The sequence below is a fragment of the Coregonus clupeaformis genome, chromosome 1 (genome assembly GCF_020615455.1).
Source record: "Coregonus clupeaformis isolate EN_2021a chromosome 1, ASM2061545v1, whole genome shotgun sequence".
Lineage (NCBI taxonomy): Eukaryota > Metazoa > Chordata > Actinopteri > Salmoniformes > Salmonidae > Coregonus > Coregonus clupeaformis.
Window position 1 is genome coordinate 63755407 of NC_059192.1, and position 22719 is coordinate 63778125.

The 22719-nt window shown below is 43.9% G+C and overlaps 1 protein-coding gene across 1 annotated transcript in view; it reads right to left on the reverse strand.

Annotated features, from left to right (window-relative positions):
* LOC121571651 (attractin-like protein 1) overlaps positions 1-22719 on the reverse strand; it is a 351689-nt gene that overhangs the window by 45788 nt on the left and 283182 nt on the right. Inside the window, exon 28 of the mRNA XM_041883244.1 lies at positions 11531-11644. Within this exon, the coding sequence (XP_041739178.1) occupies positions 11531-11644 (114 nt within the window). The remainder of the gene's footprint in view (positions 1-11530; positions 11645-22719) is intronic.

A 22719-nucleotide genomic window follows, 5' to 3' on the forward strand; every position in this document is an offset into this window, starting at 1 on the left:
GAAATATGCCATGCATGCTCAATGCGTTGTTTTTGACAAGCAGCCCAAGTGTCAAAAGGGACCTTTAATCTGATTATTCAACCAATGTGGTCTATTTGGATAACATCACTACAATCTGCATTACCAAAATCTCCCACGTTGTGTCTCAAAGGTTACATGAGTGACGCACTAGCACCACTTCCTGTGTTTACTGCACTTCTTGAGTGCTCAGAACAGTTGACGTCAATCATTATACCCGCCATATCTGTCATAACCCTGCCTGCGCGCATAGACCCATTAGTTCCACCTTGTTGACATGGCCCTGCTGTAAGCACACAACAGCAGCTAGCGCAAGCTAATGGACTGATTAATGCAGGACTTAGAAGCAATCAAACAATAACCCCTGATCCACAGGACTATTGAGCTCCATCTGCTAATAGCAGGTCCACCGTAGGCTGATTGCATGTGATGACTGTACAGGCAATAAAAGGGAGATGGAGGTCTACTCAGGAACAGATTCATATGCATCAATGGTTGAACACGTCAGGCCTACGCTGGATAGAGCGGCACTGAGTATCATTGAAAGACACAGAGACACACATATAACCATCCAAGTAGAGTTCAGCAATATTGTTGTACTGGATTAAATATTTTTGGCAATCAGTGGGTTAGGGTTAGGTGATATTAGGCATCCTGCAATGGGAAATCCGAATGGCCATTCATTATTAACACTAGAACAGCTAAAGCAATCATTTTGACTGCTCATGTATTTATTTATTTTATTACTCTGCCATTTTTAAAGTCATGCCCCGCTCCGTCCTTGAATTTTCCTAAATAAGTCTAAAAAACACACTGCCGTTAGAATCGTAATATCACAAACAGAACTGGAGTTATATCCAGTTTTAGGAGGGCATGTCATTTTTTGAATGGTTTTCCCACGTTGCCCCTCCTTCTCCTGACAGCAAGGCATAATTATGTAATCACCAATTGTGAATGAAGAACAGGGCGGGCCATTCTATTTTATTGGCATATTCTAATTATAATCTCAAAATGATATGTATCCTATATCAGTCCACCAAATCCAAGCAGTCTTATCAGTCTACTCTGGCCTATAGTGAGAGCCTGTGTAATTTCCAATGGCAAGAAGACCAAGATGAATGGATGCACATGCTGTGTTAGCGCTGCTACAAGATCTGAATGAAAACGACTTAGATGGTGGGGAATAAAATAAATGAATCATGACATCTCTGATGATTATTCTTCTGATTCTGAGCCTCAGCCTGAACCTACACCTCTGAGGCCTAAGTGCAAAAAAGCCAGAACGGTACGCACTGAGCAGGTGCCCACGCCACCACTAAATGAAACGGTGAGATGGGAGAAAGGAAGGAACGGTACCATTTGGGAAAATATCCACATCGGGCAGCAGGTGAGCGAGTGTCGGAGAATGTGGTGATGAGGCTTAGGGAACCTTACGTTGGCAAGTGGAGAAATGTCAGCGTGGACAATTTCTTCACTTCACTGTCATTGGTGAACAAGTTGCTTGCAAATAAAACAAGCCTAGTCGGCACCTTGAACAAAGCGAGACTGGAGCTCGCTCTGAGCAAAATAAGGCAATTGCACAGCCGTTGTACTCCAAAACGGTGCTGAAGAATGACAAGACAACACTCACACTATACCAATGCAAGGCAAGAGGGAACGTTTCTGTCATGAGCACCATGCATCCAACAGTTGCCAGCGACTGGAACACAATAAAGAGAAAACCAGATACTACAACCAAAAGGTACTGTATGTCAATATTACATAATACACATCGCCATATATAGATAAACATATGAAATGCATTATGCTCTTCTGTATAACACGTGTTGTTTTTCCTATGGGAAAATAATCCTAATGTTTTCTACTCTATTATTTTCCATAGGTTGGTGTGGATGGCACGATTAGTAGGTGAAAGGAGGAACTCGCCGCTGGCCTGTTGCTGTGTTCTACAACATGCTTGACTTGGCTGCTATCAACGCACACGTGTTGTCCAAGTAGCGCATGAACAACACCATGCCCAGGAGAGACTTCATCATGAGTCTGGCACACGGGCTACGTGAGAGACATCTGAGGGCCAAGGTAGCAGCAAAGATTCCACGCAAGCCTTTGCGCGAGGGAAACTGTGCACAGCTCCCAGGGAGGACACAGTGCCAGGTGGCCAGATGCACAAAGAACAGAACCCAAGACACCTGTGTCACCTGCAAGCGAAGTGCTTCTACATCTGCATTGCTTGCTGTTTGTGGTTTTAGGCTGGGTTTCTGTATAGCACTTTGTGACATCTGCTTTATATATACATTTGATTGATTGATTGATTGAATGTGGGAAGTGGGTCAAGCAAGTGAAAGTGGTGAAGATTTGTGTCGACTGTTAGGACAAGGGATAGCCGCTAAATGAAATCCAACTGATGCCATTGCGTGAAAACCCAGACCATGTAAGCACAGGTTGACAATAATTGACTATTTTTGACTGCTGTCATTTCGACACTTATATTCATTATGATGCCATTATTGCTTTTGTGCTGATTTTCACTATTTATCAAGCACACTTGGCTCTTATGATTTTTAGGCTACTGTTTTCATCATTTGAGTACGCGTTTTGCTGACCATGCTAGTGTCTTTCTGGTTGGGGTATTTTGTAAAAAAAAAAAAAAACATATATATAAAAAGAAGCTGTTACTGTGTTCCAACACAGATGGTTTCTGTTTCATAGTTGTAACGAAGGCACTCCACCAATTAAATGTATTGAACAGTTGAATTTTTGTTTTTACATATAGCCTACAGTAACATAAACTAATGAAAATGCTATTTTGTTATTTGAAATGGAAAAATAAATATTGTACTCTAATGTTACTTAACACCATGAACACAACCAACATATTATTTTAGGGATAGCATATATGAAATGTATTAATTACACTGTTAGAATTTTGCAGTCAGAATGACTGCTCATTAGCTTGAAGGGGGTCCCTCGAGGCCCAGGGGTTCTAGTGTTAATAAGTGCATCGACGACATTGTCCCCACAGTGACCATACGTACATATCCCAACCAAAAGCCATGGATTACAGGCAATATCCGCACTTAGCTAAAGGTAAGAGCTGCCGCTTTCAAGTAGCGGGACACTAATCCGGACACTTATAAGAAATCCCGCTACGCCCTCCGACAAACTATCAAACAGGCAAAGCGTCAATACAGAACTAAGATTGAATCCTACTCTGACGCTAGTCGGATGTGGCAGGGCTTGGAAACTATCACGTATTACAAAGGGAAACCCAGCCAGGAGCTGCCCAGTCTACGCTCGCTTCGAGGCAAGCAGCACTGAAACATGCATGAGAGCACCAGCTGTTCCGGACGACTGTGTGATCATGCTCTCCGTAGCCTTTAAACAGGTCAACATTCACAAGGCCGCAGGGCCAGATGGATTTTACATTTACATTTACATTTACATCATTTAGCAGAAGCTCTTATCCAGAGCGACTTACAAATTGGATTACCAGGACACGTTCTCAGAGCATACGCTGACAAGCTGGCAAGTGTCTTCACTGACATTTTCAATATCTCCCCGACCCAGTCTGTAATACCTACATGTTTCAAGCAGACCACCATAGTCCATGTGCCCAGAAACTCCAAGGTAACCTGTCTAAATGACCACCATCCCGTAGCACTCACATCTGTAGCCATGAATTGCTTTGAAAGGCTGGTCATGGCTCACATCAACACCATCATCCCAGACACCCTGGACCCACTCCAATTCGCATACCGCTCCAGCAGATCCACAGATGATGCAATCTTTATTGCACTCCACACTGCCCTTTCCCACCTGGACAAGAGGAACACCTAGGTGAGAATGCTGTTCATTGACTACAGCTCATCACTAAGCTAAGGACCCTGGGATTAAACACCTCCCTCTGCAACTGGATCCTGGATATCCTGATGGGCCACCCCCGAGTGGTGAGGGTAGGCAACAACACATCCGCAACGCTGACCCTCAACACGGGCGCCCCTCAGGGGTGTGTGCTTAGTCCCCTCCACAACTCCAACACCATCATTAAGTTTGCAGACGACATGACGGTGGTAGGCCTGATCTCCGATGACAATGAGACAGCCTACAGGGAGGTGCCAGTGTGGTGCCAGCACAACAACCTCAACCCTCAACGTCAGCAAGACAAAGGAGCTGATCGTGGACTACAGGAAATAGAGGGCCAAGCACGCCCCCATTCACATCGACGGGGCTGTAGTGGAGCGGGTTGAGAGCTTCAAGTTCCTCGGTGTCCACAGCACCAAGGACCTATAATGGTCCAAACACACCAACACAGTCGTGAAGAGGACACGACAACGCCCTCAGATCCTCAAAAAGTTATACAGCTGCACCATTGAGAGCATCTTGACTGGCTGCATCACCGCTTGGTATGGCAACTCCTTGGCATCCGACTGCAAGGACCTCTATATCCAGGACCTCTATACCAGGCGGTGTCAGAGGAAGGCCCTAAAAATTGTCAAAGAATCCAGCCACCCAAGTCATAGACTGTTCTTTCTGCTACCGCAGAAAGCCAAGTCTGGGACCAAAAGGCTCCTGAACAGCTTCTACCCCCAAGCCATAAGACTGCTGAACAGGTAATAAAATGGCTACCTGGACTATTTGCATTGACCCCCTTTTTAATTTATTTTTTTACTGACTCTCTTGAATTGACTCTATGAACACTCACTGGACTCTACCCGCACACTCACACATACTACACTGACACTCCAACACACACATGCACTACATACGCTAACACACACTGGTCCTCTGTAGCTCAGCTGGTAGAGCACGGCGCTTGTAACGCCAAGGTAGTGGGTTCGATCCCCAGGACCACCCATACACAAAAATGTAGGCACACATGACTGTAAGTCGCTTTGGATAAAAGCGTCTGCTAAATGGCATATTATATTATTATATATTATACAAAAAACACACACACATGCATATTGACGCCACACAAACACACAAACAAACACACAAACAAACACTCTTTCACACTCGTCACACACGCTGCTGCTACTCTGTTAATTATCTATCATGATTGCCTAATCACTTTTACCCCTACCCTACCTACATGTACATATTACCTCAATCACCTCAACTACCTCGTACCCCCAGCTAGTTGACTCGGTACCGGTACTTCTTGCATATAGCCTCGTTATTGTTATTGTGTTAGATATTTCCTTTTTTGTGCAAATTGTCTTACTTTTTAACTCTTCACGGTTGGGAAAGCGCTCGTAAGTAAGCATTTCATGGTAAAGTCTACACCTGTTGTACTCGGCGCATGTGACAAATACAATTTTATTTTATTTGATTGTGAGTCAATGTCAATCTGCCCATTCTCACTAGACAATGACAGAGCCTATTGACTTTTCCTCTTATCACAAAGACAGTGTCAATTACAAAGCCATTAGCAGAATGACTTGTTGTTGTCCTTGTGCTAATAGGTGATTCTGTATGACACTGGCTGCATTGTCAGAACAGTCCACATATTCTGTTTTATCACTCTCTCTACATCCGCTAACAACAGAACAGCAGTACATCTGGTACCCAGCCCAGGCCTGCGGTGAGGCGGTGTAAATCAGATCTGTTCTGTCCTGTTCTTGCCTCAAACAAAAAGCAAAGCGCTATGAAAATAATCTATCCAATGCTTCAGTCTTAATGTGACCGTTTGATGGGTCAGCTAAATCGGAGACAGCCGGAGAAGAGACAGGCTAACCATTACTCTCCGGAGGAGGAGTGAGTGAAGGGAGGGATATGTGAGGAAATGCAGAGGAGTTGGGGGATGGACGGGTCGGCTCGTCTCACACCTTCACTGATCCTCTCAGAGCCTCTCCCTGGCTGACTTGTAGGTTGCCTGTAGAGGAGCTTGTAAAGCAGGGGGAACAGGGTGCAGGTCCTCCAGGGAAGGCAGTGGACTGTAGGCTCTATTTATGGACGTTTCATGTGAGCCCTTTATGGTGCATGGATCTGGGAGGCATTTTAGAGTAAAAGATTAAACGTGTTTGAAATGCAGTACCGTGACAGGCTGGGGAATAAATAGCCAGATATTCAGACCCAAAACATTGCATAATGTAACACGGCAGGCTTACCACAGCTAGATGGAAGGCCTGTGTTTGCCCTTATGAAACTGTACTGGTGACTGAAATATTGAGGGAAAAACTGAATTCACTCCACAAGGATAACACCAGGTCAAGAACGGCCAAGAACAAACTCTGCATTTTTTGTTCTTACAGCATTTATCCCTTCGAAAGAAGAAGCTCAACAGAGGAGTTTACGAATCAGAAGTTTATGTTGGGACAAGCAACGTTTCTCCAACAAGGAAAAACGTCCCCACCTGCTATTTCCAACTAAGCAAACTGCTACGGGGCGAGAGAGAGAGACAGAGCAGTAAGACAGGTTTCTACCCTCACTGAAAGCAGAATACCATCCAGGAAGATTTATCACTGCTGTATTGTCCCCATTTGCCACCAGTACACAGTGTTTGCCCAGCTGAGATTGATAGTTATGGACAAATGGGAAAGAGAGAGGCTGAGAGTCAGTTTACCCAGCTGAATCAGCAGGTGGCCCCATCATAGCACTGAAATATCCTTGGGCCACCTTTGTAATGTCCACATGATAATAAAGGCTTTCTGTTCAATACAAATAGAACACCAGGGGCCGGTTGGGCATAAAAAAGTTGGTCTTAAATGCTAGGTCAGGCGTAGCTACGTCCGAATTTGGAATCAGAATTTACACCTATTACACCTAGTCGTAGCTAAGTCCGGCGTAAGCAATGCGCATTCATGAGATTTGATGCTTCATAATGATGGTTGCTAGGCAGCGCCCGTTACTAGGCTGTTACCATACTTGTGGCAGTTCTAAACATTGCGAGGCATGTCGCTTCACCCATCACTTCGCAAAGCCCACCACTATAAATGCACGTTTTCTTAACCACAACTGGATGGATCAATTAATAATTACTGTGGGAATGAATATCACTGAATGACGGAACTATTTGAATAAAGTAGGCTAATGCCGTTGAAGGCATTTTGCTTACTGAAACTCCCAAAGTCATCCAACCGTTTGAAATACAATAAAGCAATAGCTATGTGTGGTCAACCATAATTTCATCACCATTATGATTGGGACAGTGTTATCGCACTGCTTTGAGACAAGCGTGGGGACTCGTCATGATAAATCAATCAATGTCAGATTTTTGTTTTCACGGAATCTACATTTGGTTACAATTAGGCTGGAAAAATGTTAGCCAAATTGAGGTGAGTGTTCATGATGATAATCTTTAGTCTAGTTTGCTCATCTAACAGTGTTATAAGAACATTTTGCTAGCATGTTAGCTAGCTATGTAACCTACACTAGCCTAGTATAACAGGTGGATTATTTTGCTTTTCACTTGAGCAGTAGCCTAGGCTATATCCCGACTAAAAGCCCTGACTTGTCTGAAAATCTATCAATGTGATTTTGTTTAACTGAATCTCCATCTGTGAATTTGGTTATTTGATCTTTGGCTGGGCAAATACAGTGCCTCCCAGTGAAGCATTTTTTCTTCTTTGGCTCTGTACTCCAGGACATTGGATTTGAAATGTTACAATGACTGTGAGGTTTAAGTGCCGACTGTCAGCTTTAATTTCAAGCTTGATGTAATCATTGCGTGCTAGGAATATGGGACCAAATGCTAAACGTTTGACTACTTTAATACACATAAGTGAATTTGTCCCAATACTTTTGGTCCCCTAAAATGGGGAGACTATATACAAAAAGTGCTGTAATTTCTGAACAGTTCACCCGATATGGATGAAAATACCCTCAAATTAAAGCGGACAGTCGGTACTTTAACCTGAAAGCAATTGTTTCATTTCAAATCCAAAGTGCTGGAGTACAGAGCCAAAACAACAAAAAATGTGTCACTGTCCCCAATAATTACAGAGGGCACTGTAAGTGGAGGTGGCAGCTCATCTATTCATTTTGCTAATATCTGAGGGGTGAGATTTAATAACACTGCAGCATGTGACAAAACTAAAGCTTTTGTCTGCATTTCTAAACTTTACATTTGATTGAGAACAGAGGCACAGGTCACTGCAAATTAAACCTAACCTATGTACAATTCATAATTGACAGTGATGGAAGGTGTGTGTGTAAGCATGTGTTTTGGTGGGGGTTTTCATGTGTAGCTCCAGATGTAGGTTTATTCTATCTGTGTTCTCTCTCTCTGATGAGATCATTGGCTTTGTGGGTGCTGATAAAACACACAAGTAAAAGGCTTCAAACAGTCCATTTCTCCCAGGTGTCATAAATATTCTTTATCTCCTCGCTGCTCCTTTCATTACCCTCCGCCCCAGCGCATTAAATCCCCCAGATTGGAAAATAAATACAGCGCATTAAAACATTAGATATGAAATTGATTCATTTCTCCCCTTTGAATAGCATTATGAAAACACCCAGCGCCATATATCACTCTGGGACGGAAGGCGAGATGCGTCCGGGCATCTTACAGATGCTCGTTCCTGTAGGCTCATCAGCTTTACGACGTTACGTGGATGTTATGGATCTTCTTATATACGTGATTGATGCTGATGAGTTACCTCTTGTTTTATTCTGCGGTCCGGTCATTTGGAGAACCATGATTAGATTGAGAGAAGGAGGGGGGGGTTAAGTGCTGTGTGATCTACATGCTAGATGGGTAGTTCACTGGTTATGGTTATTATAGACTCAAGACTGGGGTCTTTTACCTTTAAATTAAAAGTGGTTGTTGTCTTTTTGCGTCTGTCATTCAACTCTTGACAACGCTTGCGTGGCGTGCTACTAAGCAAGTGCAGGAACTCAACCCAGCTGTTTTATTCTGTGTGGTATTTGTGTACCACTTTCATTTCCATGCCTTTCACTCCAGTTCAGAAACAATGAACAGGATCCAGGTGTGGTGTTTGTGTGTGTGTGTGTGTGTGTGTTTGTGTGTCTGTCTGTGTGCGTGTGTGTGTGTGTGTGTGTAAGGGCTGTGGGTGTTTTAGTAAGCTACTTTAGTAAGCCAGTTTTACAACCGTCTGGGGACTAGAAAGCCCTCAGGTCACTGATTAATAATAGCTGCTCCAGACATCCTTTATCAACGGCAGGGGAGGGGAGAAATGATTAGGACCTATTTCAATCACCTTTGGCCTTAGGCTACACACCCACCTACGCAATGCATCTCTCCACTTTGATGTACCTGATCACAAGGCAAGGCGTCTCCTCAATACTACAGACACAGGCCAAGTCCCCTGTAGCTCAGTTGGTAGAGCATGGTGCTTGCAACGCCAGGGTTGTGGGTTCGTTTCCCATGGGGGGCCAGTATGAAAATGTATGCACTCACTAACTGTAAGTCGCTCTGGATAAGAGCGTCTGCTAAATGACTAATATGTAAAAATGTAAAATACCCACACAGGATGTTGGATTTGGTTTGATTGTCTTCTGATGACACCGCTATTGTCTGTCTTTATAATGACATGCCATATTACTTAACCCTACTCTTTCATAGTCTCTACTTTAGATAGCTTGTCTTCCATAGACCACTCTGATGACATTAGGAAATAACTTATGTTTGTGCGATTTTTTCATTGCATACCCGTCTGGTTTTCTGCAACCGTTTAGAGACAATTTGCAAGCACATAGATGATTTTAAACCAATCAATCCAAATTCTCTTACATCTGTTAGCAATACGCGCCTCCAATGACCTCTGTCTTGTTGATCTTAACCAGATGCCGGTTTTGAAACAAAAATGTTGTACTGTATTTCTCTGAGTAAATAACAGACTGTCACTCATTTGCCTGACTTTTACCGGATGTCAATAATTGCAGCTGGTTCTTTGAAGATTCTCAGGAAAGCAAATTTCTTTGAAACGCTGCGTTGTGTGGGATGGAATCCAAGAAACACACCATCTCACAAGAGTTGTCAGAGGCATTACTCCTCTCAGAAGAGTTTGTGAGTATCCTTGAGTGTGTGAAAAACTGTTTTACCGGCGCCTTGAAGCTGTGTGAAAAACCTCATCTCCACTTAGCACACATTAGCTAACTGCTCCACTCCACTCATGGTCATTGAGAAAGGGCTTAAGCCACTGTGTTATCCATTTGTTCAGAGGACAGGTAAGGCAACATGTGTCAACCTCCTCACGTGTATTGGCATTAAATACAAACACAACACTGCATTCAAATAAATTACACTTATCAATCCAGTAATGTTTTATTTGCTGTGTGTATGCTTCCTGCAGCCCTGTATATAGTTTGTGGGACTTTAATCCAATTCCACACTTTCGATGCTAGTAAAATGTAATCAGCATATCAAAATGCTGAGTAAACATTTGAAATGCCCTCCTGTACACCTTTTTCAAATGGCTTTGGCCCTAATACACCTGTACATAGAAACACAGGTCCAGAACTTGCTGTTACACAGTAACTGTCTAAATTAGGTATGAAAACCGATTATGAATCCATTTATTTGCCTGCAAGTACAACTGTTGTAACCATTTTCTTATTTACCATGCAATTATGCTAAATAGTCTCTGTGGAGCAACACCAGCTGTTACTTAATTAACCTTTACGTGAAGAGACCATTCCATTTCAATGTTTCTCACCTTCAGGAGCTCGAAACGGGAGAAACAGGAAAAAAAATATATAAATATATTTTGGGTTGGACACCGATGAAAGGCTGTAGAGTTAGCTGTGGGGGAAAACACTCCTCTAAGGGCTTACTGCTAACATAGGATATGTGCCCATGCAGTATAATACTACCATCTACTATATTAATAGTGATACCAGGAATAATGCATTATCAGAGCATACTTTGCCCCCCTGACACTCACTATCAATTCCATTAATGCCGGATGTGGACTGGCCAGCAGGCGGCAGCTGTTACAGAAACGTGTGTTAGAGCCGGTAAATCTTTTATGAAACAAAGACCTGGAAAACACACAAAACCACTAAGGATATTCAGAGGTAGATTATCAGATCATACGCAATACCCATAGAGGGAGTGTGGGAACACAATTCAGGATGTCATATATAGGAGGCAAACTAGTTATACCCTTTTCATACTACTGAGACTAGCCGAGCTAAGATTAGCCGAGCTGTACTGTGCTGGCTTGGTTATGAATCCACCATAGTTGCTGGAACGGTGCTGAAAGGGATAATATGAAAGGACCTAACCCATGTTATCGGGCACACAGCAAGAAAAGGAATTGGTTTTCAGCATGTCCATATTTCTTAACAAACTAGCCTTTCCTACCACACTAAACTCTGGACATGTTCTTTGTTGTGTGATTTCCCACAATGCCTTCAGTATTTGCTTGAGTTGGCCACATATGTTTTGCATTTCAAGTCGTGAAACATCCCTGCTTTCTTACACCCAAGCTCCAGTGTCTACACACAACAGAGGATGCTGTGGGCGATCTCGGTGCCAAGCCTGTATTCCACGGTATCACCATCGCCGTAGACAACAATATGCTAATGAGCTGTGATAGGTACCCACCTCCACCTGCCCCTGCAGCAGCTCTTCCTGTTCCTGGCCGACGCCTACATCCAGCGCCACGGCAACCGAGGCAAAGGGACGGCTGGCCATCTGCTGTCGCTCCCGCATGAGCTGCTGTAGACAGGAACGAGAAAGGGAATGAGAGAGAGAGAAAGAAAGAGAGACAGAGAGAGGAAGGGAGGGAAGAGAGAAGGGGACCAGAGGAGAAGAACAGCAGGGGGGGGTGGAGGAAAAAGAGGCAGAGGGGAAGAGAGGAGGGAGGAAAACTGAATTAATGAGGAAGTGGCAGATGAACAAAGCTTGTTTGAGTCAGACGCTGAGCGGTTCTTTATCGGCGTATGCTCCAAACACTCTGACGAAAACAAACACAAACAGAGACGGAGTGGGAACAATAGTGGGGACACACAGGAGCCAAGCAGGGCCTGGCTGGACAGGGACCACACAGACACACAGGAGCCAAGCAGGGCCTGGCTGGACAGGGACCACACAGACACACAGTAGCCAAGCAGGGCCTGGCTGGACAGGGACCACGCAGACACACAGGAGCCAAGCAGGGCCTGGCTGGACAGGGACCACACAGACACACAAGAGCCAAGCAGGGCCTGGCTTGATATGGACCACACAGACACACAGTAGCCAAGCAGGGCCTGGCTGGACAGGGACCACACAGACACACAGGAGCCAAGCAGGGCCTGGCTGGACAGGGACCACACAGACACACAGGAGCCAAGCAGGGCCTGGCTGGACAAGGACCACACAGACACACAGTAGCCAAGCAGGGCCTGGCTGGACAGGGACCACACAGACACACAGGAGCCAAGCAGGGCCTGGCTGGACAGGGACCACACAGACACACAAGAGCCAAGCAGGGCCTGGCTTGATATGGACCACACAGACACACAGGAGTCAAGCAGAGTCTGGCTGGATAGGGACCACACAGGAGCGAAGCAGGTCCTGGCTGGATAGGGACCACACAGACACAAAGCACTGATAAGAGCTGGCACACAATGCTGAGCGATTAACCAAAATGTTATTTTTCCGTTTTTAAACAACCAATTGACTGAAGTCGGTTGAATTATTGTCTACGGCGTTTTTTTTTCTGTGAGCTCAATACGCACATCGCACAGTCTCTCTAAAGGTGAATTATATCCAGCCTTAACTGTGTGATTTAGTAGTGAGTTGTAGTTTCCAAAAGGTCAATATTCTATATAGTTTAGCGCAAAAAAGCGTGGTAATTAACTACAATGATCACAATCCATTGCGCATCTACTTGTTGGGTCTGTTTCTTTTTCGACTGCTATGGAAGAGAAAAGAATGCGTGATCGTGAGGTGATATAGAGAGCAGCTGTTGCTTCGCGAGGTACCTCTACCTGAAAATACATGATCTAAGTGATTGATAGTTGGTATTCAGCAGTCATAAAATTATGCCTTATTTAAAAAATTTTTTTATTTTGTCAGACAGTATAAGCAGCAGCTCTATAGAGATGAGATGATGACTTGGAAAGAAATAATAAAGTCATCAAATAAAACAAATGTAAGGCCCCGTGTAGCTCAGTTGGTAGAGCATGGCACTTGCAACGCCAGGGTTGTGGGTTCGATTCCCACGGGGGCCAGTATGAAAAAAATATGTATGCACTCACTAACTGTAAGTCGCTCTCGATAAGAGCGTCTGCTAAATTACTCAAATGTAATATACACAACAACTGAAATATGATATTAAAGTAATGTTAATAAGTGATAAGCAGTAATGGGCAGTCACTACCAACATGGGAATTGTATTAATTGTTTTATTCTGCATTCAACCCACATAACGCCTAGTGCATTTAATATTTAGAAAAATAATAAAAGAAATTGACAATTGTGATTATTTTCTAATAATCGAACCGAAACCGAACCAACCTCAAAAAGCACTAATCGCACAGAACTAGCACACACACCTCCCACTCATGTATATTACTGTACACACACACACACATATATCCACACACATACACCTACACACCCACACTTTTTCGGCTTCAATAAAGTAGGCTGATGTTATTGGGCTATTGTTTCTAGTGTTTCTTTTGTTTTATCTTGGGGGTAATCACCTGTTCTATGTAAAGCACACTTGTTTCAGAGCAGTTATGCATAGTGTTGGTCTTACATCATCAATGTTTTCCTCATTGAGTTTCAGTAGAAAGTCCTGCTAGAGACATACCATACTGGGCAATTGTAATGGGGTATACTGTATATACATTATACAAAAGCTGTTGCAATGATGAAGGAATCCCACTTGGATCTGACTTAGACCTTGACAATGATATCTTAACCAGAGGTGCAGTCTTTTTCACTATGCCATAGACGGCATATTTGTGCTAGGTAGTACATGGTACTATGTGTGTTTAATGTTTTGACATAGGCTGGAGTCTGTTTGTATAACCAGTCAACCAATCTTTTGCCCAAAGAGTAGGAGTTATGTTTGCATGTTTAAGTTAGCATAACCCTTGATCCTTGACCCTGCCATGTGGTTGGTATCTGTGTGCTAACGTGACTACCACAGGATCCATGTCTGACATTTACTCTGCATTCCTAGTCAACACTACCTACCTACTCACCAGCGCACAACATTAGTGTCTGCAGGCATGAACAGAACACTACAGCTCACTCAAGCGCTATGGCATGTAGTGATGTGTAACCTGTCTGTTTCTGTTAGTCTGCCTGGAACACACACCTGTCCTGCTTTGTCAGGCTGCGTCTGTTAGCATGGCTGCTAGCTCAATGCCACTAGCACAGCACCGGGGTGTATGTGGTTAAAGGGAGCAGAGCAGTGTGTCTCTGTCTGTTAGCGTTAGCTCCTTCTCCCTATCCTCTATCCTGTCCCTCCTGCAGGGTTGGCGTGAGGGACGGTGAGCTGGTCAAGGTGAGCTAGGTCGGGGAAGTAGAGGCTTGATTAATCGGTCTGGACAGTCAGAGAGGCGATCATAAAAGGGAAGGCGGGAGAGCTGGGTCTGTGAGTCCAGTGGATACTGTGCCCTGGTAGAGCATATGTATTTTATGTCCCCTGACAAGTCCTTTACAAGTCAAGAAGGACAAGGTGGTATCCATATCGGCTGCCTGTAAATGACCAATAAAACGCCTAATTCATTTCAGAATACTGTAAACAATGACAGGCAGATATGAGAGGGGACGAGAGGTGAGGGGCAGAGGAGAGGAACTGACAGACTTTGGACCAATAACAGCAAACCTGTTTCTCCTGTGTGCACAGACAATAACAAACATTGTTGAAGTACCTGCAAGAGGACATTTTGAGAGCTGTTTGGCAGACTGACTACGGGGCTCCATGTAGTGCTCATTTATTTAAATGGAGTGAAATGGCACCTGCCCAAAGTGAGAGTAGACTAGGTCTACTAAATTCATACTTTGATACACTCTGAACTTCTATGGGCTATAACCCTACCCTTCAGAGGGGCACTGAGCTGCAAAGCTCAATAGGACGCACAAGTAAATACAAACACACATCAGTGGGAACCAGAACAAAACCATAAATCATCCGTGCTTTGGCTAGAGAAGTTGACCCATTTTCAGAATCAGAAAAATTGAATATGACAAAGTAATGATCTGGGGGGCATAGAGAGGCATTGACAGGAGATTGGCTTTTGTCCAGCAAAACACTATTCTTGAGAGCATGCACTCACACAAAGACGCTGATGTAGTGAAATGCCAAGCTCATTGAAAATACATTTCTCATGCTATATTGCTGAAGTGAGGAGCCAGTAGATATATGGCTGGAAGAGGGTGGACCTGTGGTCCTGCCAATCTGCATCCTAACTGGATTACTTAATCAATGACATAGACTCCTCTGGGCTTATCCTGATTAATGTCTTAATCAGTGATTAGAGGAGAACTGCAAACAAGACCTGTCCAACTCTTAATGAGACTCCCTGTGTTCATCAATACAGCCCTAATGAAGAGGAAAGTGTCATTTGGGTTGAGGACAATAATACAAACATCTAACGTCTGATTCAGTCTGATCAGACTGGCTCTATGGAAACAAAGATAAAGATCTGAGAAGTTTTACACATCCACCAACACATATTATGGTAGCTATAAGTATGATTATCTGATTTTCTAATAGAGGTGTGCTAGAATGGAAAATGATGTTCCTCTTTCCTACTACCTTCCCACTGTAACAACAGATATAGGGAAGTCTCTTTAATGACTTTGTTCAAGTGCACACACCTCATTATGTTGCCCTTGATGACCGTCAGGAGACAGCACGTTGGACATTGTTGGAGCTCTACACTGACGCAGACACGATTGATATCCTTTCAATTAATCATTCATTATCTTCTTATTAAACCCCTGTCCTCTGGCTGACGCTCAGCTTGGGATGGAGGAGTGATAGGACAGGTGGCAGTTATTGGCATGAAATATTTAAACAGGCCCTCTAATGGAGAGAAAGAGAGGGGTCCCCTGAGATGGGCTGTGATTTGACAACAATACAGCGCTATTACACCGGACCTGTTGAGTCATAAACTCCCTGCATCCCACATCTCCGCTGTATGCCGCTGGGCATAATATCGAGAGGCGATAAGAAACATAATTTCCACCGTATTTGCAAAGTTTCCAAGCAACATTTGTCTACTTGTTGAAAGAGGGTGAGAAATCTCATCTGTGCAAACAAGGGCAAAGATATACCTGCAAGATGAAATACCACAGTGGACAATGTTCTTAGAAGAGTCACTTTTTGGCAAAGAAATGGGTTTAAACTTTGAAAAAGTGGCTTTTGGACAAATGTTTTGAAATGAAAAACAAATTGACTGAGAAGTGGAACAGTCTCCATAACAATGACCATCATAGCCAATCAACAGTAGCAGTGACAGTGTGTTGTACAATTGAAAAGAACACCTTTGGAACGATGCAGCCTTGACTGGAGGCAGAATGTAAGCAAAGTGAATAGGAGCAGGATCCACAGTGCAGTTGCTACACTATAACAAGTGAGAAACCTCTAGTAGTCAACTACAGCACTGCGCTGAGCACAGTCAAGTCAACACATTTACCTTTCCCAGAGACCTTGTCAAATAAATCCTCCTTCATTGTGTGTAGTAATGTGAGTGAGAAAGAGAGAGCTCTTCTAGTGTTGTGTTTAATTGAACTGGACAGAGTACACCAGAGTACACCGATCCATTTCCATTCAGTCATGTAACGGCCTGCTAATTGGAAAAAATAATTTTCCTGCTAAAGTCCTGTCACATACTTATTTCTGCCTACTCCTTTTAAATATGAACAAAAGACAGTATAAATAATATAGATATAATGGATATTAGAGAGAGAGAGAAGAGGGAGATAGAGAAAGAGAATGAGGGAGAGGGGCACAAGAGAGAGTAAGGGTAGTGTCACGACTTCCTCCGAAGCTGCCTCCTCTCCTTGTTCGGGCAGGCTTCGGCGTTCGTCGTCACCGGCCTTCTAGCCACTGCCGCTCCATATCTCATCATTCCATTTGTTTTGTCTTATCTATTACACACACCTGGTTCATATTCCCTCATTAGTACGTGTTTCATATCCCCTCATTAGGGCTCCCGAGTGGCGCAGCGGTCTAAGGCACTGCATCTCAGTGCTAGAGGCGTCACTACAGACCCTGGTTCGATTCCAGGCTGTATCACAATCTGGCCGTGATTGGGAGTCCCATAGGGTGGTGCACAATTGGCCCAGCGTTGGCCGGAGTAGGCCGTCATTAGTAGGCTTGCATAGTTAAATGAAGGTTAAAAAAAAAAATTGTACGTGTATAAGTGTTCCCTCTGCCCCCTTGTGGGTGATTGTTTATTGTGAGGAGATAGTAGCTCAGTGTATTTTGTATTGCCTGTTTGTTCCAGTGCGCCTGTTTTGCGCACTGGACTGGTTAACGCTGTATTACGGAATAAACTCTGTATACTGGCATTTACCCTCCTGTGCCTGACTCCTTCAAATCACGCATCACAGGTAGAAAGGTTGAGAGTCATGGGAGAGAGAAAAAGAGAGGTTGGAGAGAGAAATGGAGATCCATACAAGAACCATAGTGGATGGAAGAGGAGTAACATCCATACTGGCTTTCTCTCTCTCCTCTCCCTCTCTCTCAATGAAATTCAATTCAATTTTACATTTTTAGTCATTTAGCAGACGCTCTTATCCAGAGCGACTTACAGTTAGTGAGTGCATACATTTTCATAATGGCCCCACGTGGGAAACGAACCCACAACCCTGGCGGTGCAAGCGCCATGCTCTACCAACTGAGCTACAGGGGACAAATTTAATTTGAGGGCTTTATTGGCATGGGAAACACAAGTTTACATTGCCAAAGCAAGTGAAATAAACAATACAAAATATTAACAGTAAACATTACACTCTCTCTCTCTCTCTCTGCTTCCCTCTGTCGTCCCCAGACGGGACAGTCAAGGTGTAAAACAGCATGTAAATCACCCACTGTTGACATTTCACACCTTGGGGGACAGGGTGGCGGGCCAGGGGAAGAGTAAGTGGAGAGGGGAGGAGGAAAGTGGGCCGATTCAGAGTTCATAAATTATATAACATTAAATTAGCCCCCATCATCGGCCTGCCCCGACAGCACTCATCCATCCCACTCTACCCCGAGCAGCCATGACCACAGTGGACGGCCACAGATATGGCATTGAGGGTGGGAGGAACTAGGCCATGTGGGAGTGTGTGTTTACCTCAGTGTAGTAATGGATCCTCACTTCTCTCCACCATCTACCCTCACGCACAGCTAAAACCCTACCATCTGCAATTACTTATCCTGAGGACAGGTCCTTAGCACAGACAGCATTAAATATTCCCTCAGACAGATGATCACACCTACTACATTCCTACAAAGGTGTGTGTGTGTATGTGGATGTGTGTGTCAGAGCTAGGTGGCTATTAATAAAGAGGACCTACAGCAGGCATCCCCAACTGGCAGCCCGCAATTTTAATACAACTTTTTATTTTATTTTCTATTGTTGGACATAAAATACTGTAAAAAGACCAGCGAAATCAGCTCCAAGTGATTTACATTTTGGAAATCTGTTCCAAAGCATTACCACGCATAATAGAGAGATATAAGTGATTGTATACAAATGTAAGCAAAGTTTGAAGTGATTATGTTTAAGTCATTGGTTTGGGCTTCTTGCGGTCAATTTGCCCCTTGACCATCCGCTCAAGAAAAAATCAGCCCACAGCTGAATCTAGTTGATGATCCCTGACCTACAGCATTCCATGAGGGCAAGCTAGTGCAGCGGACCTACATGCCACCTACAGACCCAAGAGACATGCCCCCCCCACACACACACACCCCAGTGCACTCGGGGGAGACTGAGACAGATGGGATGCTAATGCTAATGGGACACATGGCTAAATGGACTAAATGGCATGATAAACACTGTTCCCCTGGAAACCAGTGGAAACCACCAGCGGCTCCCTACACAGCCCTACTCTCCAACTAACAAAATAGCAGATTAATGCCCATCAATTTCCAAATGTGCCACAGAGGCAAGCATAATTGTCAGACGTGACCTTACTGTGACTGTGGCACATTTTTCCTTCCAGCTGGTTGGCTGGCTGGGTTCAATGGCCAATTACAGCCCACAGCTGACAGGGAGGCAGGGTGCCTCTTCCTGCCCTCGTTAAATTACCTCATTTTAATTAAATTAGTAAATGAAGGGTCAGGGGTCATCTCTTTCTGTGGGTGACAATGGCTTGTACTAGGTTTCTATTTCATGCTTGATCACACAATGGTAATGCAGGGAAATGTTTAATTACCACTCTTCTTCCTCTTATGTTGCTGTCTCTCAGACCCCGTTGCTCTTACTCTGGTGATGTGGATGGTAACCTTGAACCATTGTCCAAATACTGTATGTTGTCATTGGCACATCTCATGCTGGAGGCCTGCTATTTAAATTATCTTTAAAAATAAGGTAGTACCCCTGGTGTTTTTTTTACCAACGTCACCCCTTCTTTTCTCCAGTACACAACCCTAGTACCACAACCTGGGATGATGTCTAAGGCTGAACCTAAACCGGCTCAGAGCTGGAGGCCATGGACTGATCCAATTACAGAAGGCCCAGATCCAACAGCACATCAATGGGCAGAGAGCCTGTGAAATACAGTAGGACTCAGCAGATTTAGCACCAGCCCCCAGCTTCATCTCAACATCTCTTTAACAAGGAGCCCACCCAATCAATCCCCAATCAATAGCTATCTGTGGCCACAGCAGCAAGAGAAAGGCCTGGCCCAGCGATATCCTCAGGGAGCTGGGAGGCTGCATAGAGTTAATAAAGAGAGCCGCTGTGTAAGTGCTGGATTAGATCATCCTATTTCTGCTTGGTGTGCCAGGGAATTAAAAAGAAGAACAAAAACAGAACATCCTTTGCTGCACAATTATAAACCTCTGGGGGTTGGCAGGGGAGGGGTCGATAATGTTAGAATAAACAAATATTCTGAAGTGAGGCCTTGAGTGGTTGGTGCACCCAATTAAACTTTGATCAGATTGAAGGGAGACAACTGTCTCGGAAGTAAACAAGCCGATACTGCTCTATTACACTACAGACAGAGAAAGACTGACACACCTCTTCCTATGGTTTAGTTTACAGTAGTTTACTTATTTGCACAGATAAATAGGGGATCCAGTACAATGTCTATACAGCTCTATCATAGTCATAGAGATATGCCAATGTTCCCCAACCGTCACTGCCTAAGTCTGTGAATGGCAATGAAAACTTTCTTTACTCACTTCAATATTCACCAGAGGCTGTGTATACTCCTAGTACTGTAGATGCATAACACTAGTGTTTGTGTTTTTAAAAGGGACATATCTCTTTGTACTGTATGCTCAAGTGCACTGTGTACTTGGTTTTTCCCTCTCTTTTTTCTGTGAAGCGAGAGCAGGCAGGCAATTTCTCTGGCTTTCATCTATTTTTCTCTGCATGCTCCTCTTACTGTTAAAGTAGGGATCAACTCAGAGATGGAGGGTTCTCAAGTACAGGTATTGTACTAGAGGACTTTCTTTCTAGGTAAGATTATTTGAAATCATAATACTTTACGTGAGTTCCACATGTCCTTCTGGAGAAAGAGAAAACTTAAATGTATTATTAGTCTCAAGCCTTTACATTTGATTTAGAGTAGAGGCAGCATTAGAAGAGAGTCTTGGGCGTTTACATTTAATTAAGAGTACATGCAGCATTAGAAGACAATACCCAACAGGGGAAGCTTTGGCATCCCAGCTGATAAGTATCAGTAACGTTCTTACCCTCAGGGCATTGCTCATGAAATCGCTGATTCACTTTGCCGAGCAAAACAATAGACTGTGAAGAAAACTATATAGAAAACACTTCCACCAGCCTGCTATTCTATGCAAGAGGAAGAGTGGAAGGCTCCCGGAATATCTTTGTTGTTAAGTAGATTTTACACAGCGGTATTGTGAAAAATGACTTAGGACAGTGTGTTGGAATAATGTTGTGTTTGGAGGCTATGGCTTGGCTCGTGAAACACGCCAGGCTATTCTAGCTGCACAAAGTGTTCCAATGAACCAAATATCCATACTCATAGACCTAAAAGAACATTCACAAAACAGCATTGTGCTCTGTCGCTCTGGGTATACGTACAAACCAGAAATAAACATAAAAGGAGAGATAGAAAGAGACAGAGCAATAGAGAGAGATTCAGTAGAGCAAGAAAGAGAGAGAGATGGCGAGAGAGAGAGAGAGCTAGAGAGAGAGAGAGAGCTAGAGAAAGAGAGAGCTAGAGAGAGTGAGAGAGAGAGAGAGAGCTAGAGAGAGAGAGCTAGAGAGAGAGAGAGAGCTAGAGAAAGAGAGAGCTAGAGAGAGAGAGAGTGAGAGAGAGAGAGAGCTAGAGAGAGAGAGCTAGAGTGAGAGAGAGAGCTAGAGAGAGAGACAGTTAGAGAGAGAGAGTGAGCTAGAGAGAGAGAGAGAGAGCTAGAGAGAGAGAGAGCTAGAGAGAGAGAGAGCTAGAGAGAGAGAGAGAGAGCTAGAGAGAGAGAGAGCTAGAGAGAGAGAGAGCTAGAGAGAGAGCTAGAGAGAGAGAGCTAGAGAGAGAGCTAGAGAGAGAGCTAGAGAGAGAGCTAGAGAGAGAGCTAGAGAGAGAGCTAGAGAGAGAATGCTAATTAATCTGCAGAAAAAGCGGGGTCTGTTATTCCTCCGTAGCCACAGCGAGCAGCAAGACAACATCCCAACACAGCATGACTCCAGACCCATGGAGAGAGACACAGAGAATGACCAGGCGCTCACTTGTACATTGATGCTGGCTCTGGTAGACTCGTAGCACAGGGACTCTTGCAGTACACATGTAAGTTACTGTACCATATGCCATATGGGACCAAAGAGGTCCCATTCAGACTCTGGGTCAGACATAGCACTGACCACAGATAGACAGACAAATAGATACACAGTGAGAAAAGAAGAAGAAGAAAATAAGTTCACATGGTCTAAAATGGAAAACAGATGCACTACCATAAGAAGCTGTTTCTAATGCACATATCTTGAGTGCACTACTGAATTGCTATGATTGTGTAACATCTCTCCACTTCTTAAACAAGCATTCATCACCCAGAGGAAAAAATAGGAACAAGAAAACGTTCACCCTATGGATGAACTATAAGATAAAAAAGGAAGAGACGGTATGCCTAATTTGAATGAGCATGGAAGGATGGACATCAAGTCAAATCAAATGTTATTTGCCACATGCGCCGAATTCAACAGGTGTAGACATTACAGTGAAATGCTTACTTACAAGCCCTAACCAACAATGCAGTTTTTCAAAGAAAAATGTAAAATAAAGTGTTAATTAAGAAAAATAAAAAAATTAAAGCAAATAGCTAAAGAGCAGCAGTAAAATAAAATAGCAGTAGGGAGGCTATATACAGTGGGGTACCGTTACAGAGTCAATGTGCGGGGGCACCGGCTAGTCGAGGTAATTGAGGTCATATGTACATGTGGGTAGAGTTAAAGTGACTATGCATAAATAGTAAACAGAGTAGCAGCAGCAGTGGGGGGGTGCAAATAGTCCGGGTAGCCATGATTAGCTGTTCAGGAGTCTTATGGCTTGTGGGTAGAAGCTGTTGAGAAGCCTTTTGGACCTAGACTTGGCGGTCCGGTACCGCTTGCCGTGCGGTAGCAGAGAGAACAGTCTATGACTAGGGTGGCTTGAGTCTTTGACAATTT